Genomic DNA, 25,921 nt, shown 5'->3' with positions numbered 1-25,921 from the left:
GGAACACATACCTGCTTGCACTCCTCTTCCCTCCATAATATAGTTTATGCTGGCTGCTTAAAGGTGCATCCTCGTCTCTGAAAAAGCTCCCTAAAAAAAAATGATCCAACTGCCAACACCCTTAGCGACCAGCTGATAATACATGCAATAATCATACTATACTGCCTATAACACCTACCAGCCAACACACTGCAGAAGGTGGTAAAACAAGAGCACTCGTGTCACAGATGAGTCAATTGGAATTTATTGGGGAAACCATTCCACTGATATTTACATTTCGTGGTATAGGACATTGAGTATGGAAAGCTGGTGGTTACTGTGGACCTACCCCAAGCATGCCCTACTAGGTGACAGCCATGGGCAGCCCACCCCTGGCGCACAAAACAGCCAAGCTGTACATGCGCAATTTCAATTTTCTAACCGTACTCCAAGATATTTGTTCGCTCCATCAATGTTTTTTTAAAGAGTAACAAAAAGAGATTCACGCATTTCTAAACACAATAATACCCCACCCATAGCAAAAAAGGGGATTCTTAATAGGGGGTCATGCAGGATTAGAAAAACGTGGCTGCTTTCTTCTAGAAACAGCGCCACGCCTGCCAGCAGGTTGTGGGATTACAGTTCCCCTCTCGAGGCTGAACTGCAATACCATACCCAACCTGTGGACAGGGGTGGCGCCATTTCTAATCATGCGTGGGCACTTCAAATAATGCAATTAATTGGCATTGACAAAAAATATTAAGTGCACAAACACATATATGCTGCTATTCCTACAAAGCTTGGTATCACAGGTAAAAGGGTTCAACAAAATGAAGTATTGCCTTAATATAAAAAAAAACCCCATTAAAAACACAGCAAGACAATACTAATGCCTAATAAGTCATCTACACAAAGTAAAAAGAAGAAGAAATTACTCCGGGGGGAGTACATTATGTCCGTCCGCTCCTGTTTAATATTTCGGGATGAGTCTCGAGATGCCAATAAATTAGACAGTAACTACATCACCCATCGGGCATCTGTATGTAAGATGGCCCAAAGAACCCAACAGGAATATACTGAGAGTAAAGTAGAGACACTGACGATATACAAAAACCCCAGATTCTGGGACGGGACGAGGAGGGAACAGTGAAAAGGAGTACAGAATAAATAAAGTCAGACTCGGAGGATTTCCAGACAGTTGTTATAACAGATGGCGATCCAGTCTGGCTGGGTGCTCGCCCACTGGACGTTGTTGATCTCTCCTTCTGCCGTGTATGCCAGGATTGGGTCTTCAATGGCTCGAGGCATCTGCTGGATGTCCCAGATCAGTGCCTGGTGATCGTCGGCTGAAATGAGACGTAGAAGATGATTAAATACATCATGTAAAGACTACTATGACCATTACCGCTGTCCAACCTTAAAAACATTTAAAGGGGTTGTCTGTTTTTGAGAACCCATTAGAGAAGTCAAAGGGAATTAACCCTTTTCAATCCACTGTCTGCCGTCTAAAGACATTCTGATTGAAGGCTGTACAGCTCCGATGTCGGAAGATGTCCGGCAGGGTATTTTTGCTGTAGATTACTGGCCACTCTGTTGTCAGGGGCCTCTCCAGCATGTCCCATACCGCAGTATTGGCTCTAGCCAGCAGATGGCGCCATTGGATAATGGCAGAAAGAGAAAGCCCCCTAGGAAACCCTGAATCGAAAATTGGATTGCTAAGGGTTATGGGTGTCCACCATCCAGGACTTTAGCCGTTTAACCCAGGAAGCTATAAAGGAGTCTCTTAGGAGAAGATCACACATCACAAAGTAAATCTGCAGAGATTTTGGTGCAAACTTTCACAGCGGAATTCACTCTGCACTGCAATGAATTCTGTGATGAAAATCTGTAGCATTTCTGCAATAGGTAGTAGGTCCGGAACACCATATTTTCTCCTTAGAGCACCTAGAAGGTGAGTGAGGAGGCTTATAAGGCCATGCATGCTCCTCTGGGTAATATGCACATAAGGGAGATGGAACAATATCTTTGCAGCGCCACCTCTTGGAAGGCAGCATTCCTGCAAGTCAATGTTAGATTCTTTATACAAGCCTTGTAACAATGACTGGGAATTGTCATTGTTACAAGGCTTGTATAAAGAGTCTAACATTGATTTGAAGGAATGCTACCTTCCAATAGGTGGCGCTGCAGAGGTATAGTTCCATCTCCCTTATTTGCAATAGATAAGAGCATGCTGCAGATTTAAAAGCGTGACAATCTTCCACTTCAGGTTTTTTTCAGCTGTAAGTGAATAGGGTTTGACATGTACTGTACATTGTTGCAGCATTTCTCTTTGTATTCCACAGCAATTCCGCTGTTTGTGAACTTACCCTTACTCCAAATGACACAGAGTGTCCACACATTAAATATATAGTCTTCAATGATAGCAACTATGTAACACTATTTCCCCTATGGATGTGCTGCAGAGAAACTGAGCATTTGCTGCTGTACTCCCCCAAAGTCTAGCATGGATTGTTGGCGATTCCAGCAGCGGCATACCTGCGATTTGCAGGGACGGTTTTTAAATCCAATAATTTATTGACTTGACATTTTTTTCCCCCAAACACAAACTTACATTTCTAACCCCATCCAACCCTCTGTCTCACACACATTCCCAACAATTAAATCAGCTCGTAACACCATATTAGACCATAATTATTTCAGTCGATACATAATGTCCTTAGGTGTAAAAAGTATTTTTCCTTGGTATCGTGTCACATGATGCCGAAAATAAGGGGAATCGGCCTGTAAAATCCTATCAAATACATAAATATAGCAAGTGACCGAACATATCTACCCTATTAAGTTTGTACCCCCACTACCACCCGCTGCACAGAGCAGATACCCAACACTCATTTCTAGGCTGGGACAGCGCCATAATCTAGTTGTTAACCTCTAGTCCCCCGTTTGCCACTCTAGTTGTACTCAGCTATTTCCCTCATATCTTGTCATATTTGTGGCCGGCGTTTCTTTTGAGTTCTATCCCTTTTTCGCAGGGTAACATAACTTTGGTTTTAAATTCTCCCACTGTGGGGTAAGGTTGGGACATCGAAAACTGACATATCGAAATATCCCTAATGGTTTGGCGATACGTTTCATCGATATTGTTATTTCCGATATATCGGTAACATCGATCGTTTAAGGCGATATAATATTGATTTTGTAAAGAAGAACCGTGTCTTGTGGTCCGGTGACCAGATTTCCATTCTTTAGATTTCGCCCTTTCCTTTGTGTTGTACAGTTTCCACATGCGTTTGTTCATCGCGTTAGATGTAGGATCTGAATGCTTGCGTCTACCGCGATGGCTGTGGGCAATGCTTTCTAAATGAAAGTTTTTCCACATGCAGATTGAGGGGTGCGCTGAACGCACAAAGGTCCAGAAAAGGAGACGCGACATGTTGTGCGTTCAGCGTCTAACGTAAACACAGTGCCCATAGAAAAGATAGGAGACCCATCTAATGCAATTACAATTGCGTTCGGGGCACTGCGTTTGCGTTACCAGGCCCTGCATTGTTTACGAGTTGCCATGGAGACTGTTGGCCCCTTAGCGGCAACTTGAAATGCTGAGTTTTGTTTATGGAGCTCTCATCAGGAGGTTGTAGAGGAGACCTGGAACCTCAAAAAACAAAACAAAAAAAACAAAAACACTTTAGATGAAACACCAGAACTTTCTTTGTACTTAAAAATGCCCCCCCCCCCCCCAGGTCGTTTAGGAGACAATGCTTTTAAAATATGGAGTAACAAATGTCAACCCCACTCCAATTTGTACCATCGTGGTAGAAAATATCTTTCTGTAGTTACTACTTCGGTTCCTGCAGAAAGAATGTGTTCAAAAGCTGGTGAAGTTATCTCTGTTCGAAGGAGCATTTTGAAGGGGGAGCATGCGAGCAAATTAATATTTCTAGGCTCATTAGATAACGATTATTGGGGCCAATGATAAAAAACTTCTTTTCATAGTCCTAACTTTAATTATGTTTCATCTCTAATTTTTTATTTTCATTTGTAACTTTAATATATTTTCATGTTATTAATAGTTAGAAGTTAATAAATTCAACAGGTTAACGTTTAAAAGAAAACTGTAATTTTTTTGTTGATTGTTGCTTTATTAACCCTAGACCTGTTTTATTTTTATACAGCATTTAAAAAAGTCGATATATCGAAATATCGATAATATATCGGTGGAAAACTACAATAATCGATAGTATCGACTATCGATATTTTTGTGTCCATGTCCCAACCTTACTGTGGGGCGTTGCATTCAGCCAGTGTTGGGGTAGCAGCTCTTTTGCTACATAGAGTAACCTCACTAGCGCCATTTGCTCTTGTCCCTCTAGTGGTAGATGACGCACATAACCAAGTATGCACACCAGTGGGGAAAGATCCAGAATAACTTTGTATACGGTATTTATTATTGAGTGTACATCTATCCCATATGTTTAAAGTTGGGCATCTCCACATCGTGTGAACTAACCCTGCACTCTGGATCTCACACCGTATACATAGCGGGTTATTCCTTACTCCTATGTGCGATATACTCGGTGTAGTAGGTACAGCTGTGACAGCCTATGCCGCTCAGTGACAGTTTAGGGGTCATACTCAGAATCTCCTCCCATTGTAAATCCTCGATGGGTCCAATGTCCGCTTCCCACTTATTTTTGGCCACCAGTGGGTTTTCGTAAATTTAGTTTTGTTTGTATTCATACATCATAAATATTTTCCCTGCGGTGTGGAAGATGTACCAATAGTGTCAGCCACGACAAAGTGAGAAGCCGCTCTCTCTCTGGCCACTGACTGTCTGAGCTGCAAATATTTGTAAAATTGTGAATGTCCTAAATCATCCTCCACTCGTAACTGACTGAATCTCTATCAGTATCTGGGAGACCCTCTCTAGGCCTCTTCCATTCCACCCGTCAAATTCTGTTAGTTTGCTGAGCTTCGGTAGCCATGCAGTATCCCATATTGGGGTATACTGTGTAAATCCTTATGTCCCCTCTATGTCCCCAGTCTTCCACCAGGTTTTACATATGAGTCAGAGCGTGGGGAAGCTGTGGGCGTTGAGTTTAAAACTATGTCTTTCCAGGGCTTCTAGGAAATGCATTCCGTCAAAATAGTTTTTAAGGATTTGGAAACGAACGTCTTGTACTTCCATAGGGTTAGGTAAAGCCAAACCTCCCTCCTCCTTTGGATTATAGAGGGTCTCAAATTTTATTCGGCCACACTTGTAGACGAAGCGCTGTATAATCCATAGCGGCGCATTGTGCAGCAAGTAGCGTTGTTGTGGCATCCATATCATTGCCCTACCCATCAGTGAGAGGGGAGCCGGCACCACACTTCCGACTCTGGTTTACATTTAGATAATAGCGGGTCCAGATTTAGTTTTCTGTAATCTGATGGATCCCTTATTAGGTTTACGCTTACGTAGTTAAATGTTGCTGTACAGACCAGTGCGGCCGGCTCAGTTTGGATAATTAGGTCAGGGTTGTCTACTGGCATAGTTGTGGATTTGTTCCAATTAATTCTGAGTCCTGAGTGACTGCCAAATTCATCAATCGTGGAAATAGCCGCTCAGTGATAACCCGTCGCCCCCCAGGAACAGCAGCGTGTCACCAGCATATAATGCCATCTTCTCCTCTATATATCTAAATCCCACTATATCCAGATGGGACCGTATCTTACTTGCAAGGGGCTCTATTGCTACTACAAGGGGGCATCCCTGACGTGCTCCTCTGAATAACGAGAATGTGTCTGTACACCCCCCATTCACGGCTACTGAGGCCTTAGCATCAGTTATAATAGTCGTACTTAGCCTATGAATTTGGAGGCTATACCAATTTAATGCATAACTTCCCATAGAAAGGGCCACTCTACGCTGTCAAGCGCCTTAGCGGTGTCCAGTGAACATATTATTCTCTCCCCTGCTGGTAAATGTAGATTGAGAAACAATCTGCGGACATTGGTTGCTGTGGATCTCCTTGGTATACAGCCGCTCTGATCTGGATGGATTAGGGATGGGATCACCATCATGAGGCGATTACCCAGTACCTTTGCAAGAATTTTAACATCTGCTTTCAATAGGGATATGGACCTATAACAATCCACCATCAGCGGATCTTTTCCTGGTTTGGGTATAAATGGTCATCATTGCCTCCTTCATAGACGGGTGAAATTCGCGCCTGCGCTCCACCTCTTGCAATACTGTAAACAATCTTGGGAGCAATATCTCCCCAAATTTTTTGTAAATTTCAGCCGGTAATCCATCAACACCCGGGGGCTTTATTATTCTACAAGGTGGCTAGTGCAACTCCTCCAGATCCACAGGAGGCTCTGCTCTTGTGATAAGCGGGGCGTTGTTATAGTCGCCAAGTATTGTGTAGTTTGCTCTCTGATCCTGTGCAATCCGGTGAAATACAGCGAAGCATAAAAGGAGTACCCAGTCTTACTGATGGAAGTAATGTCGGTGTCACTTGTTCCCCTATCATTTCTCAGTCCAGTAACATAGGTGGATCCCATTCGCGCTGTAGCTATAGCCGCCAGCATATGGCCTGGTCTTTTCCCTCTCCGAAGAAATATATTTGTTTCATAAAACACGGTTTATTTACACGTTAGCGCTGGGGGGGTCCCCTGTGTACAGGGCTGTGTTGTTAACTGACAGCGGTCCTCCGATGCAAAATTCACCGAGTCCAGGATGTCTTATAGAGGATGTAATGTGGGAGCTCCCTCTGGGCACGTCCGCTCACCCCCTGCAGGGACTGTTCTAATAGGAAAGGGATTGTTCTATGTAAACTATCCCTTAAGGCTACATGCACACTAGTGTAACTGTGACTTGTGCCTGAGAGACCCGTACGCAACTCGCGTTAGACAGCGAATGAACACCAGTCCGCGTACTGCCCAATCTATACGGACACAGTACACTAGCATGCATTGGCATGTCCTATTTCTTGGCCATGAAACAGACAGGAATAGGACATACAATGAGTTTTTCACATGGATCATGCGTTTGTGTGAAAAAGTGTCCCTGTGTATAGCCCGATAGCACGCAGCTTTACTATAGCCTGTCTTTGGAATTAGACGAACAGCACACGGCTCAAAAAGCCGCTATTATACATCTAGCCTAAGGCCGCTTGCAGACGGGCGGTCGGATCCGGCAGCGGGGATTCTCGCCGTGGGACCCGACTTAAGAGGCTGCAGGGACCAGCGCGTACTTACCCGCGCCCCCGGCTGTTTGATGTGCCGGCCTGCTGGGCAGCCGGCGCATGCGCAGACTGGAGCCAGCGGCGGGTGAGTGACATTTCTGTGCGGGGCTCTGCGATTTGTTTGCCATGCGACATTTTATGCGGCCAAATCGCGTCCGTCTGCATAGGATTGCGTTTGTTAACGCAATCCTATGCAGGCTTCCAGTGGCGGAAATTTCGTGGGAAATCCCGCTGCGGAATTTCCGCTTATGTGCAGGCGCCCTAAGAGTTCACACAAGGCATAATTCATGCGCATTATCTGCTGTGCAACCTGATTGGAAAATTCTACAATACACATCAACGGGCTTTTACATAGAAGAATCACCGCAAGTGGCTCATGTACAGCATATGATCGCCCACCACTTCTTCCGGGCTCCGGCAGGCACTGGGGCTGCAGTGTTGGATGGGGAGACGCCAGGATAGGAGAGGATTCAAGTTTTTTCTATATTTAACCTTTTTTTTCCCCACGTCCCAGAAAATCCCTATAAATCCCCTGGAAGAAAACAGTCTTCCCATTCAATGGCTGCAAGTAGAGATCTTCAAAATGGTGAAGGGTTGATACACAAAGTATGCTGGGAAGTAGCAGAACCTCTCATTATACAACAAATGTGCTTTATCCACATAATATCAGGGAAAGCAGTGATCATGACTTACCGGCAGTACAGATGTGACATGAGGAATGTGGAGCCCAAGCAATGCCGTTCACACATGCGCGGTGGTTATTCAGCCTGGCCACCGGGGTGCAGGGCACTCGGACATCCAGAATCACTACCTGTGGAGGAGCAAAGTGTCAGCGCCTTAGGGTGCGCGTTCACACGTGGGCGAAAAGTTGTAAATTTTATTGTGGATCTGCAGCAGATTTCACCTTTTTAATTAAAGGGCTGAAATCTGCACCAAAATCCACAGCAAATCAGCAACGTGTGAACACACCCTTACTATAAAGCTCTATGAAAGATCTTCATATTACATGCACTATAAATGCATACAAGGAATGTTCATTAATTCTTAACAAATTGTCCACGCAGGAATATTCTAGGCAACTACTGACATGTCTTACCTCCATTCCATCCATGGCCATGGTTGCTAGATAGTTGGGGTCCTGCTTGTTCCAGCAGAGTCTGAGTAGAGGATGGTGTTGTGGGTCTTCATAGATAATGGTGCTGTGCTCTAGGTGACGCAGGTCGAACATCCTTACAGAGCCATCTGCTCCCACTGACGCAAACATGTCTCGCCCGCCGCCTGCTCGGCTAAATGCAATGTCATACACCTACAATGCAGGGGGGAAAGGGAGTGGGGAGTGTGAAGAAACTTAAGAGAAGCTCATAAGTTACAGAATCACAGTGCGGATTCTGCACCAATTTACAGCGGATGAGGATTTCAAAGCAACATCCACACGTACTGCAACACAAGTGCATAGAAATCAATCTACAGCAGCTCATTCTTCTGTAGAAAAGCCACAAAGTTTTCACCCCTTGTGGGACAATTCATGGTTGAAATATCCGGACACCTCTTGACTTCTTAAAGTGTTATTTCCACAACCAACTTATCACCTAGCTACAGGATAATGACAGTCTGACCGGTGGGGGTAGCAATGGCCGGACTCCCACCAATGGGAATGGAGGTTCCATGTCCCCCCCCCCTCCTTAGTGAACCCCCACAGGGAGGAGCAATCACAATGGAGAGGCGGATGAGCATCCGCACTACTGCTCCAATCAACTCTATTAGACTGCCAGAGGTAGACTTGTACCTGAAATAAATGCCACAGCAGCGCATGTGCTCAGCCATCGCTTCATTCAAGTTCCTCCTCGCTGTGAGGAAAGTGGAACATGGGACCCCCGTTCTTGTGATTGGTGGGGCTCTCAGCAGTTGGGCCCTTTAATATTCCATTGACATAACATTGATATTGCAACCTACCAAATCAAACTTGTCTATCAGTCAATATTGGTCACTTAAATAGGCAGTCACAATATTGCTATCTGCCCCTTGGTTTAGTCTGAATTGCTGCCTTGTACAGCAGTGTTCCAGCATGGAAATAAGCCCCACGGTCCGCTGATGTCATCTATACACACATTCATCTTACAGGGGTTGTACCAGAATTAACTTTTAGCAGGATAGGAAATAGACGTCTGATTGGTGGAGGTCTCACCACCGAGATCCCCACGATCATAAGAACAGAGTGCCTATGTCCTCTTCTCGTCACTGCGAGGATGTTTTTCCCTCCCGCAGTGATGTCACAATAATTGGAGCGGTGTTCGAGCGTGTGCGGTTGCTGCTCTATTCGTTTCAGTGGGGCTGATGAAAATAACCAAAGTGCTTGTACTTGGCTGTCTCCAGCAGTCCTATTGAAAATGAATAGAGCAGCACTGTGCACGCACCACCATCGCTCCATTCAATCAGCAAGCCCACATCGAGGAGGACGGGGCAAAAGGGACACCTGTTCTTGGGATTGCTGGGGGTCTCCATGGTGAGACCCCCATTGATCATACTTTTAGCCCTTATCCTATGGATAGGAGTTAAAAGTTAATTCCAGTACAACCCCTTTAAAAATAATTGCCATTCTAGTGAAACTTACGTTGTCCATGCAAAATAACATTGTCAACAGCACCAGAAAAACCCAATCTGGGTAGGGCCACCAAATGCAACAGCCAGATAAGAGTCCAAACCGCATTCCCACAGAAGTCCACGTAATGTAGAAGAGAATTCTGGCAGCATGTAGATGTGCTATATAAAATGTACTCTTTATTCTCCCATCACACAGAGACAGCAGCGTTTCGTCCGTAAGGCCTTTCTCAAGCTTAGAGAAAGGCCTCACGGACGAAACGTTGCTGTCCTTGTGTGATGGGAGAATAAAGAGTACATTTTATATAGCACCTCTACATGCTGCCAGGATTTTCTTCTACATTACGTGACTTACTCTGTCCATAGCATCTCTACAAAATGACAATCCAGTCTTACCTCTTTGTCGTGAGCAATGAGTTGTGTTTTCACGTGACCAGAGACCAAGTTGACTCTGCCAAGAACTTGCCCAGTCTCCAGACCCCAGATGGTGCATGTTGTGTCAATGCTGGAGGTTCCTAAGATCAGTAAGAAACTACTTCAGAATGTACTTTGCAAACATGGAAAAAGCAGAGCTGGCATAGCAAGTTTTATTACAAAGTGGCAGGATGGCGCATCTCATAGCAGAATCAGGCGTGGAACATATTAGACCCTCTTTTAAACAACAAGGGTGGACATTCAGAAGACTCACCAAGTAAATTGGGATCTACTTCATTCCAGTCAAAGGAGGTGAGAGGAGCACAGAAGTCTGAGTTCTTGTTATTGTTCAGCAAACACTCCAAGCGGGTCTCCGTCTCTCCAACCTGTAACAGAAAGTGGAAATGCTGAAATAGACCGCATCATGATAAGCAAAAGAAACCGCCATGTCCTGTCTGTGAGATGTACGCACCCTCCAGACGCGCAGGTAGTCCCCACTCGTAGCCAGAAGATCGGGGTACACTCCCTTGGTGTCCGGAATCCACATGAGCTTTGTGGTGGGGTATGGGTGGTCAAAGGTGTTCCTGCAGATAAACTCCGAGCTCTCCTCATCCAGACCGACCAGCTGCACCTGGAAGAGGAAGACGCAGAGTACACTGATACATGGTGACGGGATATCTGGGAGGACATTATACTGCCGTGTCGGTAAATGTCCCCAAGTAATACTGGTATAAATGGCGAGTCCTGACGTCATAGCCTGGATGGCCACCTTCAGGGGCTATGTGGTGCCCAGTGCACCCAAGAAACAACACGTTGGTGTGCCCATTAGTCAACGCTACCTGTCACAGATGCCAGTAGGATATCACATCACTTCTGCTGGCAGCTTTAGTCTGGGCTCACACGAGTGTGGCATGACGTGCGCAAGAGTCCTTGCTGCGTACTGCCAATTACCATACACTACCGTGCGTGTATGCGCCAAAATAGAGCATGCTGTGATTTTTTTTTCGTGTGAGCAATATATGCATGAAAAAAAAATGCTGCTGTGAGTGGCTTAATACAAATCAATGGGCTAGTGGCATCAAGGGTGGGTCAATTACGCATGCAAGGTCCAATGACAATACGCCTGTGTGAGAGCGGCCTTAGACAGAGGGGGATGCCAAATGGCACACATGAAAAGGCATCATGCCCCAATAACTGTGTCCAACACCAATATCCCCCCTCTTCCTTAAAGTGACTTTCTCATTTTAGCTTTTTCTATCCTCCCTCCTCCCAAAGTGAGACAATCATGCACTTATCTGGGACAGAAACTACCATTAGTCGTCACGGAAGCAGCTATGAACTAGACGAGGGCTAGTGAACTCACACAGCATGATCGAAATCCAGACTGGAGACCCCAGCTGTCCGGACCCCGCAGACCTGGGGTCAGATGACCAAGCTCTTAAAACATGACGGTGATTATGGGAGGTTTTACCCATCCAGACTATTTGTTGGGAATCTCCTTCAGGTAAAAGTAATGGGTCCAACAAATTCTTACCCGCTCTCGCTGACATCTTTATCTTCCAAAAGGTAGAAGAGAAAACAAGGGGATCTGCTATCTTGGGCCTAATTCTTACCAACAGGGAATGGTAGAGGAAGTAAGGGTGGCTGGGACCTGAGGAGGCAGTGATCAGGATATCCTTGAATTTTGGATAAAAAGGGAAGGAAGACCTGAGAAAACTCAGACCTCAAGGGTGGATTTCAGAAAGGCAGATTTTAATGAACTCAGAAAGAGGGTAAGAAGAATCCAATGGCTGGATGTACTTAAGGACAGAAATGTCCAAGAAGGTTGGGAAATATTGTGAAATGAGATTCTCAAAGCACAATCGTTAACAATCCCTAAAAGAAGGAAGAATGGGAAGCATTTAAAGAGACCAGGATGGATGAACACAGAACTTCGGAAGAAAAATAGGTTTATCAAATAGAAAGAGGGGGGAATATCTAAAGAAGAATATAATGCGGTCTGCAGAAACTGTAGGGCAAGAGTCAGAAAAGCTAAAGCTAATAATGAATTGAGGCTTGTAAGAGGGGCCAAAAGCAATAAAAAAAAAGGATTTTGGGGGTATGTCAAAAGCAAAAGAAAAGTCAAAGATGCTATTGGATGCTTACAAAATGAAAATGGGGAATTGATTAAGAATGATGTTGAAAAGGCCAAACTTTTAAATTTCTATTTTGTATCTGTTTTCTCTCAGAAAGTAGATGGAACATCAACTGATCTTCCTGGTGCTATTGGGGGAATAAAAGAATGCAGACTATCTATAAGCAGAGAGATGGTGAGGAAACACTTAGCTAACTTAAATGAATTCAAGTCTCAAGGTGCAGATGAATTACATCCTAGGATACTAAAGGAAGCAGCAGAGGTAATTGCTGAACCACTCGCCATAATCTTTGAAAATTCCTGGAAAACAAAAGAAGTCCCAGAAGATTGGAAAAAGGCAAATGTTGTCCCCATCCTCAAGAAAGGGAAGAAGGTGGGTCCAGGAAACTACAGGCCTGTGAGTCTGACTTCCATACCAGGAAAGATCTTTGAACAAATTATTAAACAGCATGCATGCAAGTACTTGGATGAAAATGGAGTGATTAACCAGAGCCAGCATGGGTTTGTAACAAACAAGTCATGCCAGACAAATCTAATTTCCTTCCATGACAGAATCACTGACTGGGTTTGATCAGGGAAATGCAGTGGATATCGTATATCTTGACTTTAGTAAAGCATTTGACAAAGTATCTCATACCATCTTTATTGAAAAAAAGACCAAATATGGGATTGACAAGGCAACTGTTAGGTGGATTCAGAACTGACTGAGTGATCGTACTCAAAGAGTGGTCATAAATGGCTGCACATCCAAGTGGAAGAATGTATCAAGTGGGGTACCACAAGGCTCTGTCCTAGGCCCAGTGTTGTTCAACATTTTTATAAATGATCTGAAGGAGGGAATTGGTGGGAAACTGATCAAATTTGCCGACGACACAAAGCTAGGACGGATCGCTAACACTAGGGAAGAGAGAGAGAGAGGATTCAAAGAGATCTAGAAAAGCTTGCACAGTGGGCGGCGACTAACAGAATGGTATTTAACAAGGAGATATGCAAAGTCCTACATCTGGGCAAGAAAAATGAAGAAAGCACATACAGAATGGGAGGAATTGGGCTGAACAGCCGCACATGTGAAAAAGACTTGGGTATACTAATAGATCATAGACTGAACATGAGTCAACAATGTGATGCAGCAGCCAAAAAGGCAAACACAATTCTGGGATGTATTAAGAGAAACAGAGTCTAGATCACATGAGGTAATTACCCCCTCTACTCTTCCTTAGTCAGACCTCATCTGGAATACTGTGTCCAGTTCTGGGCACCCCACTTTAAAAAAGACAGACAAACTGGAGCAAGTTCAGAGAAGAATTACCAAGATGGTGAGCGGTCTATACAGAACAGTTCAAGGATCTGGGAATGTTTAGATTGCAAAAAAAGAAGGCTGAGAGGAGACTTAATAGCCGTCTACAAATATCTGAAGGGCTGTCACAGTGCAGAGGGATCAGCCCTCTTCTCATCTGCACAAGGAAAGACTAGAAGCAATGGGATGAAACACAAATTAGATATTAGACAGTGAGGGTGATCAATGAGTGGAACAGGTTGCCACGGGAGGTGGGGAGTTCTCCTCCAATGGAAGTGTTCAAACAAAGGCTGGACAAATATCTGTCTGGGATGTTTTAATGAATCCTGCACTGAGCACGGGGTCAGACCCGATGACCCTGGAGGTCCCTTCCAACTGTACCATTCTATGATCTATGATTCTATGACCTGCATCGAAGAATATCAGTGTCTCTTTCAATGCATCTATTAACTATGGGGGTCCTACATGCCGGGGACCAATGCTGGGCAGCATCACAACACTGGGAGTCTGGTCTAAACGAATCTAGGGTACTGGTACATCTTGTCCACCGGAACTAGGGGTGGAGACATGGGTATGTCCTGGTGGCATTATAGGCAACACCCACAGCTGACGATTGGTTACCTTCATGCCCAATGGCAGAAGACAGTGGTGGGTAGGGGGACTCCACGCTGCCACCGCCGTGGCTAAACACAATGGTTATCGCGACAGCGGCTGAGACCTGGCAGGGGAAAGGAACTGTGAGCCGGACATCCATTCATGCATCCAGCAATTACCAGAACAGAGCAGGGGAGGGCGATGGCAGCAGCGGCAGTGGAGGAGTGGGGGACGGGATGGGACAGGATACACAGACACCTTGACAGCAGTGTCAGCAATAGAGTTGGGAGGGCAGCGGTGCCGGCAGTGGAGTTGGGAGGGCGCCAGGGCCGAAAACAGTCATAGCAGGTCTGGGATCGCTGACAGATATTACAGCGCTAGCGGGGACTGTGACAGCGGAGTCCCCACGACACATGCAACACAGACAGTGGGGTCGGGAGGGGAGATGGGAGCGGAACACGACACTGACAGCAGCCGGCCTTACAGAGAGGAGATGACAGCCCAGTGGGAAAAGTTACAGCGGGGTCGGCAGGGAAGATGGGAGCAGAATAGCACAATGACAGTGGGCAGGCTCCAGAGAGCTGGAACTCAGCCAATTAGAACCTGTGGCCCTTGCGGGCGTCACCTACCCGTCCCCTGCATCTCAACACGGCTACACCCATGTCTCCACCCATACTTCTGGTAGAGACAAAACGCACCAGTACCCGAGTCTAGTCCTGTGGGTGGCAGGGGGGGATCTGGTCTAAACGAGTCTAGTCCTGTGGGAGGCAGGGGGGATCTGGTCCAAGCCAGTCTAGTCCTGTGGGAGGCAGGGGGGATCTGGTCCAAGCCAGTCTAGTCCTGTGGGAGGCAGGGGGGATCTGGTCCAAGCCAGTCTAGTCCTGTGGGAGGCAGGGGGGGGGGGGTCTGGTCCAAGCCAGTCTAGTCCTGTGGGAGGCAGAGGGGGGTCTGGTCCAAGCCAGTCTAGTCCTGTGGGAGGCAGAGGGGGGTCTGGTCCAAGCCAGTCTAGTCCTGTGGGAGGCAGAGGGGGGTCTGGTCCAAGCCAGTCTAGTCCTGTGGGAGGCAGAGGGGGTCTGGTCCAAGCCAGTCTAGTCCTGGGGGAGGTAGAGGGGGTCTGGTCCAAGCCAGTCTAGTCCTGGGGGAGGCAGAGGGGGTCTGGTCCAAGCCAGTCTAGTCCTGGGGGAGGCAGAGGGGGTCTGGTCCAAGCCAGTCTAGTCCTGGGGGAGGCAGGGGTCTGGTCCAAGCCAGTCTAGTCCTGGGGGAGGCAGGGGTCTGGTCCAAGCCAGTCTAGTCCTGGGGGAGGCAGGGGTCTGGTCCAAGCCAGTCTAGTCCTGGGGGAGGCAGGGGTCTGGTCCAAGCCAGTCTAGTCCTGGGGGAGGCGGGGGGGGGGGGGGGGTCTGGTCCAACCAGTCTAGTCCTGGGGGAGGCAGGGGGGGGGTCTGGTCCAAGCCAGTCTAGTCCTGGGGGAGGCAGGGGGGGGGGGTCTGGTCCAAGCCAGTCTAGTCCTGGGGGAGGCAGGGGGGGGGAGGTCTGGTCCAAGCCAGTCTAGTCCTGGGGGAGGCAGGGGGGGGGGGTCTGGTCCAAGCCAGTCTAGTCCTGGGGGAGGCAGGGGGGGGGGGGGTCTGGTCCAAGCCAGTCTAGTCCTGGGGGAGGCAGGGGGGGGGTCTGGTCCAAGCCAGTCTAGTCCTGGGGGAGGCAGGGGGGGGGGGGTCTGGTCCAAGCCAGTCTAATCCTGGGGGAGGCAGGGGGGGGGGGGTCCAAGCCAGTCTAGTCCTGGGGGAGGCAGGGGGGTCTGGTCTAAGCCAGTCTAGTCCTGGGGGAGGCAGGGGGGTCTGGTCCAAGCCAGTCTAGTCCTGGGGGAGGCAGGGGGGTCTGGTCCAAGCCAGTCTAGTCCTGGGGGAGGCAGGGGGGTCTGGTCCAAGCCAGTCTAGTCCTGGGGGAGGCAGGGGGGTCTGGTCCAAGCCAGTCTAGTCCTGGGGGAGGCAGGGGGGTCTGGTCCAAGCCAGTCTAGTCCTGGGGGAGGCAGGGGGGTCTGGTCCAAGCCAGTCTAGTCCTGGGGGAGGCAGGGGGGTCTGGTCCAAGCCAGTCTAGTCCTGAGGGAGGCAGGGGGGTCTGGTCCAAGCCAGTCTAGTCCTGAGGGAGGTAAGGGGGGCAGGTCCAAGCCAGTCTAGTCCTGGGGGAGGTAAGGGGGGCAGGTCCAAGCCAGTCTAGTCCTGGGGGAGGTAAGGGGGGCAGGTCCAAGCCAGTCTAGTCCTGGGGGAGGTAAGGGGGGCAGGTCCAAGCCAGTCTAGTCCTGGGGGAGGTAAGGGGGGCAGGTCCAAGCCAGTCTAGTCCTGGGGGAGGTAAGGGGGGCAGGTCCAAGCCAGTCTAGTCCTGGGGGAGGTAAGGGGGGGCAGGTCCAAGCCAGTCTAGTCCTGGGGAGGTAAGGGGGGCAGGTCCAAGCCAGTCTAGTCCTGGGGAGGTAAGGGGGGCAGGTCCAAGCCAGTCTAGTCCTGGGGGAGGTAAGGGGGGCAGGTCCAAGCAGTCTAGTCCTGGGGGAGGTAAGGGGGGCTGGTCCAAGCCAGTCTAGTCCTGGGGGAGGTAAGGGGGGCTGGTCCAAGCCAGTCTAGTCCTGGGGGAGGTAAGGGGGGCTGGTCCAAGCCAGTCTAGTCCTGGGGGAGGTAAGGGGGGCTGGTCCAAGCCAGTCTAGTCCTGTGGGAGGTAAGGGGGGCTGGTCCAAGCCAGTCTAGTTCAGGGGGAGGTAAGGGGGGCTGGTCCAAGCCAGTCTAGTCCTGGGGGAGGCAGGGGGGGGGGGTCTGGTCCAAGCCAGTCTAGTCCTGGGGGAGGCAGGGGGGGGGGGTCTGGTCCAAGCCAGTCTAGTCCTGGGGGAGGCAGGGGGGGGGGTCTGGTCCAAGCCAGTCTAGTCCTGGGGGAGGCAGGGGGGGTCTGGTCCAAGCCAGTCTAGTCCTGGGGGAGGCAGGGGGGGTCTGGTCCAAGCCAGTCTAGTCCTGGGGGAGGCAGGGGGGGGGGTCTGGTCCAAGCCAGTCTAGTCCTGGGGGAGGCAGGGGGGGGGTCTGGTCCAAGCCAGTCTAGTCCTGGGGGAGGCAGGGGGGGGGTCTGGTCCAAGCCAGTCTAGTCCTGGGGGAGGCAGGGGGGGGTCTGGTCCAAGCCAGTCTAGTCCTGGGGGAGGCAGGGGGGGGTCTGGTCCAAGCCAGTCTAGTCCTGGGGGAGGCAGGGGGGGGTCTGGTCCAAGCCAGTCTAGTCCTGGGGGAGGCAGGGGGGGGTCTGGTCCAAGCCAGTCTAGTCCTGGGGGAGGCAGGGGGGGTCTGGTCCAAGCCAGTCTAGTCCTGGGGGAGGCAGGGGGGGTCTGGTCCAAGCCAGTCTAGTCCTGGGGGAGGCAGGGGGGTCTGGTCCAAGCCAGTCTAGTCCTGGGGGAGGCAGGGGGGGGGTCTGGTCCAAGCCAGTCTAGTCCTGGGGGAGGCAGGGGGGGTCTGGTCCAAGCCAGTCTAGTCCTGGGGGAGGCAGGGGGGGTCTGGTCCAAGCCAGTCTAGTCCTGGGGGAGGCAGGGGGGGGGTCTGGTCCAAGCCAGTCTAGTCCTGGGGGAGGCAGGGGGGTCTGGTCCAAGCCAGTCTAGTCCTGGGGGAGGCAGGGGGGTCTGGTCCAAGACAGTCTAGTCCTGGGGGAGGTAAGGGGGGCTGGTCCAAGCCAGTCTAGTCCTGGGGGAGGTAAGGGGGGCTGGTCCAAGCCAGTCTAGTCCTGGGGGAGGTAAGGGGGGCTGGTCCAAGCCAGTCTAGTTCAGGGGGAGGTAAGGGGGGCTGGTCCAAGCCAGTCTAGTCCTGGGGGAGGTAAGGGGGGCAGGTCCAAGCCAGTCTAGTCCTGGGGGAGGTAAGGGGGGCAGGTCCAAGCCAGTCTAGTCCTGGGGGAGGTAAGGGGGGCAGGTCCAAGCCAGTCTAGTCCTGGGGGAGGTAAGGGGGGGGGGGGTCTGGTCCAAGCCAGTCTAGTCCTGGGGGAGGCAGGGGGGGGGGGGGTCTGGTCCAAGCCAGTCTAGTCCTGGGGGAGGCAGGGGGGGGGGGGGGGTCTGGTCCAAGCCAGTCTAGTCCTGGGGGAGGCAGGGGGGGGGGGTCTGGTCCAAGCCAGTCTAGTCCTGGGGGAGGCAGGGGGGGGGGGTCTGGTCCAAGCCAGTCTAGTCCTGGGGGAGGCAGGGGGGGGGGTCTGGTCCAAGCCAGTCTAGTCCTGGGGGAGGCAGGGGGGGTCTGGTCCAAGCCAGTCTAGTCCTGGGGGAGGCAGGGGGGGTCTGGTCCAAGCCAGTCTAGTCCTGGGGGAGGCAGGGGGGGGTCTGGTCCAAGCCAGTCTAGTCCTGGGGGAGGCAGGGGGGGGTCTGGTCCAAGCCAGTCTAGTCCTGGGGGAGGCAGGGGGGGGGTCTGGTCCAAGCCAGTCTAGTCCTGGGGGAGGCAGGGGGGGGTCTGGTCCAAGCCAGTCTAGTCCTGGGGGAGGCAGGGGGGGGTCTGGTCCAAGCCAGTCTAGTCCTGGGGGAGGCAGGGGGGGGTCTGGTCCAAGCCAGTCTAGTCCTGGGGGAGGCAGGGGGGGTCTGGTCCAAGCCAGTCTAGTCCTGGGGGAGGCAGGGGGGTCTGGTCCAAGCCAGTCTAGTCCTGGGGGAGGCAGGGGGGTCTGGTCCAAGCCAGTCTAGTCCTGGGGGAGGCAGGGGGGTCTGGTCCAAGCCAGTCTAGTCCTGGGGGAGGCAGGGGGGTCTGGTCCAAGCCAGTCTAGTCCTGGGGGAGGCAGGGGGGTCTGGTCCAAGCCAGTCTAGTCCTGGGGGAGGCAGGGGGGTCTGGTCCAAGCCAGTCTAGTCCTGGGGGAGGCAGGGGGGGTCTGGTCCAAGCCAGTCTAGTCCTGGGGGAGGCAGGGGGGTCTGGTCCAAGCCAGTCTAGTCCTGGGGGAGGCAGGGGGGTCTGGTCCAAGCCAGTCTAGTCCTGAGGGAGGCAGGGGGGTCTGGTCCAAGCCAGTCTAGTCCTGAGGGAGGTAAGGGGGGCAGGTCCAAGCCAGTCTAGTCCTGGGGGAGGTAAGGGGGGCAGGTCCAAGCCAGTCTAGTCCTGAGGGAGGTAAGGGGGGCAGGTCCAAGCCAGTCTAGTCCTGGGGGAGGTAAGGGGGGCAGGTCCAAGCCAGTCTAGTCCTGGGGGAGGTAAGGGGGGCAGGTCCAAGCCAGTCTAGTCCTGGGGGAGGTAAGGGGGGCAGGTCCAAGCCAGTCTAGTCCTGGGGGAGGTAAGGGGGGCAGGTCCAAGCCAGTCTAGTCCTGGGGGAGGTAAGGGGGGCAGGTCCAAGCCAGTCTAGTCCTGGGGGAGGTAAGGGGGGCAGGTCCAAGCCAGTCTAGTCCTGGGGGAGGTAAGGGGGGCAGGTCCAAGCCAGTCTAGTCCTGGGGGAGGTAAGGGGGGCAGGTCCAAGCCAGTCTAGTCCTGGGGGAGGTAAGGGGGGCAGGTCCAAGCCAGTCTAGTCCTGGGGGAGGTAAGGGGGGCAGGTCCAAGCCAGTCTAGTCCTGGGGGAGGTAAGGGGGGCAGGTCCAAGCCAGTCTAGTCCTGGGGGAGGTAAGGGGGGCTGGTCCAAGCCAGTCTAGTCCTGGGGGAGGTAAGGGGGGCTGGTCCAAGCCAGTCTAGTCCTGGGGGAGGTAAGGGGGGCTGGTCCAAGCCAGTCTAGTCCTGGGGGAGGTAAGGGGGGCTGGTCCAAGCCAGTCTAGTCCTGGGGGAGGTAAGGGGGGCTGGTCCAAGCCAGTCTAGTTCAGGGGGAGGTAAGGGGGGCTGGTCCAAGCCAGTCTAGTTCAGGGGGAGGTAAGGGGGGCTGGTCCAAGCCAGTCTAGTCCTGGGGGAGGTAAGGGGGGCAGGTCCAAGCCAGTCTAGTCCTGGGGGAGGTAAGGGGGGCTGGGGGGCTGTTCTAAACCAATCTAGTCCTAAGGGGTGGCATTGGGGGGGGGGGGGTCTGGTCTAAACCAGTCTAGTCCTGGGGAAGGCAAGGGGGGGTCTGGTCTAAACCGGTCTAGGCCTGGGGAAGGCAGGGGGGGTCTAAACCAGTCTAGTCCTTTGGGAGGCAGGGGTGTCTGGTCTTAACGAGTCTAGTCCTGGCAGAGGCATGGGGGGGGGGGGGGGGGGGGGTCTGGTCTAAACGAGTCTAGTCCTGGTGAAGGCAGGAGGGTCTGGCTGAGAGCCTCAACGAGTCTGTAGGCCCGGTTTTCCCACCAACTAATAAATCCTAGTGAGCATCATTCTACAAAGCTTGTGAGGCTTTAAGGCCGCTCTCACATGTGCACTTTTAACCGCAAGGTTTTGAACACCGGGGTATAAATAACGCCGCTATTGATTACAATGGGGCCTTGCAGACCTGCGCACAAACGCAGCGTGGAGCGCTGTCTGCTCTATTTTGTCGCATTTTCTCACTTTTTAAATGCACCTTGCCACAATGATAGGGCGCGTTAAAAACTGCTGCCGTACGTAGTAACTTGTGTCCGAAAACGGTGGTAAAATCACGGCGTTTTGCCGACTCCCTGTGTGAGGGTGGCCTCAGAAGGCAACATCTTTACCTGCAGCTGACCGCACGTTTCCATACGTCTAACTTATACAGTTTTTGTTCTCAAAACGACAAAAAAAGTATTCAAAACTACAAAACTTTATAGTGAAAACCAGATGTTTTTGTTACTTTTTACATAAAAAAAACACAAAAAACACATTTAAAGGGGCAGTAGCAGAATCATACGTTATCCCCTACCCTCATAACTTACTGATCTTGTAGGTCTATTCACTGAGATACCACTGATCCTGAGAACAGGGGTCTGGTCCTCAGTGGATGGAGCGACGGCCGAGCGGTCAGCGCTTCAATCATTTCAGCGCGGCTGACGGAAACCCCCGAGCGCTCGCTGCTCACTCTCCGCAGCCCCACTGAACGGAGAGGTAGAGTGCTTGTGCCACCAGCTGTCTCCTCCCCGCAGGGGGCGCAGCGATCCCTCATTAAGGAGGAGGGGGGCACAGGGACCCCGTTCTTGGGGTCGGTGGAGGGACACCCATCAGCACGTTATCCCCTATCCTGCAGGAGAACTTGGATAATTCTGGAAAACCCCTTTAACATAAAAATAATAATAAGTATACATATTGCTTAAAGGGGATGTCCGGGTACAGAGACTTTTTAAGCCCTTAAAAGGTGTTTTCCAGGGAAAATACAAGTGATGACCTCTGTGTATTCGTGGCGCTGACAGCAGGCGCCCGCACAGACCGATCAACGACTGATGGGTCATCATAGTATTCTCAACGGAAAACCCCCTTAAGGACCCGAGCGTTTTGTACCTTAAGGCCTTGTGTCCACGGGGAAAATCAGGCCCGCCGCGGATTCTCCATGCAGAATCCACAGCGGGTCCCTCCTGCCCCGCGGACATGAGGCCTGAAAATAAGAATAAACTCGCCTGTCCTGGACGCTGCAGGTCTCCCCTCCGTCGCAGCCGGATATCCTTTTTACGGCCCGGCGGATGTGCTCGGCACGCCGGCAGCGTGCCGCGCGCATGCGCTGGGCACATCCGCCGGGCCGAAGAAAGAAGACCCGGCTGCGACGGAGGGGAGACCTGCAGCGTCCAGGACAGGCGAGTTTTAATTCAGCTGCGGGTGTGCCGCGGATTCGGACGGCTTCCATTGGCTTCAATAGAAGCGCACGGGAGACCCGCACTAAAATGGAGCATGTCCATTTTTTTTCCTGCACGCGGATCTGTGCCTGACGGGAAAAATGACAACCGCAGGTATTTAACTACCTGCGGGTGTCCAATGCATCCCTATGGGGCGCGGATCCGCGTGCGGGAAAAACGCTGCGGATTTTAAATAATATTTTCCCCGTGGACATGAGGCCTAAGGACTGGACACTTTTTAGGGACTTCACCCCCCATGTGGTGGTTTCACGGTCCTTTTTTTTTTTTCAGCTACCACAATTATTTTTGCTTCCGTTTTTTTCCGTGACATATAGCGCAATTTTTTTGTAATATGTTTTTCTCACTGGATCTGTTTTTTCTGGGCATTACGGGGTAAAAAGCTAAACAAAAAAACTAAATAAAAAACGGATTTAAAAAAAAAAAAAATGTTATTTTTTAAAACTAGTATTTTTTTTTTGCTAAAATCAAACTACGGGCCGGGTTCCTCATTTTGCGTCGGGCACCTCTGGGGGTCATTCACATTCACAAAAATTAAAAAAAAAAAAAAAAACGCAGAAAAGGTTTCCACTGTGAGGCCGGATCGCACCAGCGTATCATTAGCGCGCATTACGTGTGCGTCGTCCACCCGTGTGTAACGCAGTAGCTCGCTGACAATCCATGACACCGCCTTGCGCAGTACTGCTCACATTAGCGTACTGCAATCGCGTTATACCTGAACGTAAAAGAGAACGCTCTATTTTGGCGCACGAGAGGCCTGCGAACTAAACTAGATGGCGACTTTTTTTACAGCAACTTCTGCAGTTTTGGGGATTCAAAGAAGAGATAGGAAAGATGTCCAAAAAATGCTGCCAACAGGGGGCGGTAGAGGCCGGTCAGCCCTGGCCACAACCTACTGCCGGTACCGGGAAGCTGGACAACCGTCCCCGCAGCTGCTGCAGCCCGACAAGTCGCACCTTATTGTTATACTCCTCCACAAAGCTGCCCAAGGCCAAGCGGAACCTCTTGTCCGGCCTCACGCTCCAGTTCATGGCGTACACCGTCCATGGCGCCTCGTACTTGTAGATCTCCTTCCGTTTCCCGTGCAGGGACATGGCGGACAGCGGGGACCCTCACCGACAACACAACCACCGAGAACCCTCGGAGAATGCACGCATGCGCAAAGCTGCAGGTTCGGCGGCAGCCAATCAGAGGCAGGGGGCGGGACATTAACGTAAACAGTCCTGGAGATAGAGACGACGCTGATTGGGTGGAAAGAGAAAGTGTCCTCAGCTCTGATTGGACGTACCATTCAGCGAGCTGGCTAGGTGATGAGGATGCTGATTGGCTTCAGGTGCGTGTCAAACCTCTCTTTCGTTTTGTGCTTCGTGATTGGTGCAGTGGATGTATAGGAGTGTGGTGAGAGGTATATAAGCCTAGAAGTGGGGAAACAAAAATGTTTCTGGCACAATCTGGTCTCAAGGAATTTTTTTCCCCCTCTATCAAGCAAGAAGCATATGTTTTAATTTTTAAAAAGAGGGAAGTTAGATCCTGCATTACGGGGTGAAAAATAGTCATTGCTTTCAGTAAGGACGGATGTATTTGTGCATGAAAAAGTTTACGCAGAAAATAGAACTAATTGATTTCAGTGGGTTCACCAGCGTGTATTTGGCGTAATTTTGTATCGCCAAAAATACGCAGCTTAGTCTATTTTCCGGAGCATTTGTGCAAGGAAAGAATATATCTTGAATTCATTAATAAGGATGAGCGAGTATACTCGCTAAGGCACTACTCGTCTGAGTAATGTGCCTTAGACGAGTATCTCCCTGCTCGTCCATAAAGATTCGGGGACCGCCGCGGCTGACAGGTGAGTCGCGCGGGGAGCAGGGGAGAGAGATCTCCCCTCCGTTCCTCCCCGCTCTCCCCCGCTGCTCCCCGCCCCGGCCCCCCGAATCTTCAGGGACGAGCAGGGAGATACTCGTCTAAGGCACATTACTCGGACGAGTATACTCGCTCATCCTTATTCATTAACTTAATTGGCCATTTCAGTTGCTGAGCGCAGCGCTGCGTGTTTTTTTTTTTTTGCACGCGCAGAAAGTACACTAAAAATGTGATTACGCATAAAAAAATACACAACACCCTATGTACAAGAAGACGGCGCAGATATACATACGCTCGTGTAAACCCTGCCTAAGAGGAACAAAATCTCGTAGGCATGATGCGTTTTTCTTAGCCATTAATCATTGAGGACATGCACGTTTTTCATTTTTTCTTTTTTTTTTCTTTCAACGAAACAACTTTGTTTAATTTTTCCATCGAAAGAGATGTCTGAGGGTTTGTCTTTTGCGGGCCGAGTTGTATTTTTCAATAATACCTTTGAATGTACTGGCAAACGTAAAAAAAAATGAAGTGGCAAGAAGTGAAAAAATGGCAATTATGCCATTTTTTACATTAGTTGGAGGCCTTCAGTATTGGTGGTTCAGGGGAGGTTAGGAAGGCGCAGACAGGTGGGAAGGGCGATGGAACCGTAAAGTCGTGGAACTAAAGATGCGTGAAGCTTAAATCAGTCACTGTACGAATGTTATCATTCAGCTTCAGAGTATGATGTCTTGTGTCACATGATCCCGTTAAGTTGCACCCAGTCATAACATGTGGTAGCTCATAATGGTACTGTTTCACCTTGAGGAGACCACCAGCTTGCAACACTCCCTGGGAAAAAGTATGCAAATTAGGAATCTTCTGGAAGAAAGGCCTCTCTTTGGTGCCACCTATAGATCTTGTAATAGTGCAGTGCCAGAAATGGCCACTAGAGGGCTTGAGAGCAGGCAAATGGGAAAGGAAAAGTACCTGTGGGGGAAATAAAGCCTTCAGACGGCCTGATTTTAGGGTCCTTGAAAGAGGTCCAGTGGAGACCACAAGTCTGACAAGGGAGTACGCCCCCTAAACTGACACCCTGGCTAGGTATGCAATATGGACATTGTGATATTGTGTTTGAGATGCTAGTCCTATGTAGTATACAGGAAAACAAAAACGTCTTTTTATGTAGCGCCCAGACGGCCAGGGACGTGCATGTGTACTGTGACATATGACAACCGAAGATTGCATTAGGCTGGGTTCACACGGGGCGGAATTTCCACCTGCAGTCTTAAGCCTGAGACTAAGCAGCAAAGTGGACGAGATTTGCTAAAATCTCGTCCACAGGCTGTGGCTAGGCCGTACTGAAACTGACATGCGGCGCGGAATTCAAAGCTGTGGCATGTTAATTGTATCACTGTTTCTGCTGTGGGCTCTCTCCTTTCTATGGGGAGAGATTCCCACCGGAATATAGGCGGACAATCCGCTTCAAACCCGCGCCGAATGACGTGGTTTTTGAAGCTGCCTTTCTGCTGCAGAATCCCACGGAATTTCCGTGCGGTCCGCTGTGGACATTCCGCAAGATTTCTGTCCCGTGGGAACGCGGCCTTATGAATTCTGTTAATGTGTCAAAATAAAAGACGGATTTATTGAGTTTTACTAAACTTCTGGCCTGAACGCGGGTTACTGACCATCCATCCAGGTGGAGGACAAACGGCGATCTGATGAGCCATCCCATACCTTACTTTGTCCTTTATGTCATGTAATCCTCTTTCGCTAAGGAAAGTTTTATTGAAGCAGACAAAAAGTGTTGTCATAGTTACACGTAAATGGACTCCATCCAAATCCAGCCGTGTCTGCCTCTAATATAACCGTCATGCTGGTTGTCTATTTCAGTTTTGATAACTGCAGCCTGCTGGGTAAAAAACAACACAAACACCAACTGTTGGCAAAAAAATGCAGATTTATTAAATTTTTTTGTAATAATAATTGCTAAAACTCAAGAATAAAAACGTTCACAGTTTTCTCTAATGTCCGGGTATTTGGTGTGTGAAACCCAGAGATGTCATCTCCATTTCCTCCGCCCTGTGTCCGGGCTCTCAGCGGGGGATAGCAGCTACTGACCAGAGGTATTGCAGTGTAATGAAGGTGAAGTCCATTATAGGGTCAGGCTAAGGATGATGAGTGCAGTAGTC

The 25,921-nt window shown here is 50.3% G+C and overlaps 1 protein-coding gene across 1 annotated transcript; it reads right to left on the bottom strand.

Annotated features, from left to right (window-relative positions):
* Positions 1–228: 228 nt before the first annotated feature.
* DCAF7 (DDB1 and CUL4 associated factor 7) lies at positions 229–23,066 on the bottom strand. The gene is made up of 7 exons (XM_066586353.1): positions 22,850–23,066; positions 10,693–10,851; positions 10,495–10,606; positions 10,203–10,321; positions 8,305–8,514; positions 7,902–8,019; positions 229–1,325 (listed from the first exon to the last, which is right to left on the bottom strand). Exons 1-7 carry the CDS (start codon positions 22,985–22,987, stop codon positions 1,153–1,155), a joined length of 1,029 nt encoding a protein of 342 aa, XP_066442450.1. The 5' UTR covers positions 22,988–23,066; the 3' UTR covers positions 229–1,152.
* Positions 23,067–25,921: the final 2,855 nt, after the last annotated feature.

Source organism: Eleutherodactylus coqui, chromosome 13 (assembly GCF_035609145.1).
Source record: "Eleutherodactylus coqui strain aEleCoq1 chromosome 13, aEleCoq1.hap1, whole genome shotgun sequence".
Lineage (NCBI taxonomy): Eukaryota > Metazoa > Chordata > Amphibia > Anura > Eleutherodactylidae > Eleutherodactylus > Eleutherodactylus coqui.
The sequence above is the reverse complement of the archived record's forward strand: the minus strand, read 5'-3'. Positions and strand labels throughout refer to the sequence as shown.

Excerpts from the sequence above, each read along its gene's own strand:
- DCAF7 (XM_066586353.1), bottom strand. The coding sequence starts at position 22,987 with ATGTCCCTGCACGGGAAACGGAAGGAGATCTACAAGTACGAGGCGCCA. Across the intron at positions 10,852-22,849 it reads TGGAGGAGTATAACAATAAG|GTGCAGCTGGTCGGTCTGGA; the intron begins GTGCGACTTGTC and ends TTCCTCTTCCAG. Across the intron at positions 10,607-10,692 it reads ACTACCTGCGCGTCTGGAGG|GTTGGAGAGACGGAGACCCG; the intron begins GTGCGTACATCT and ends TTTCTGTTACAG.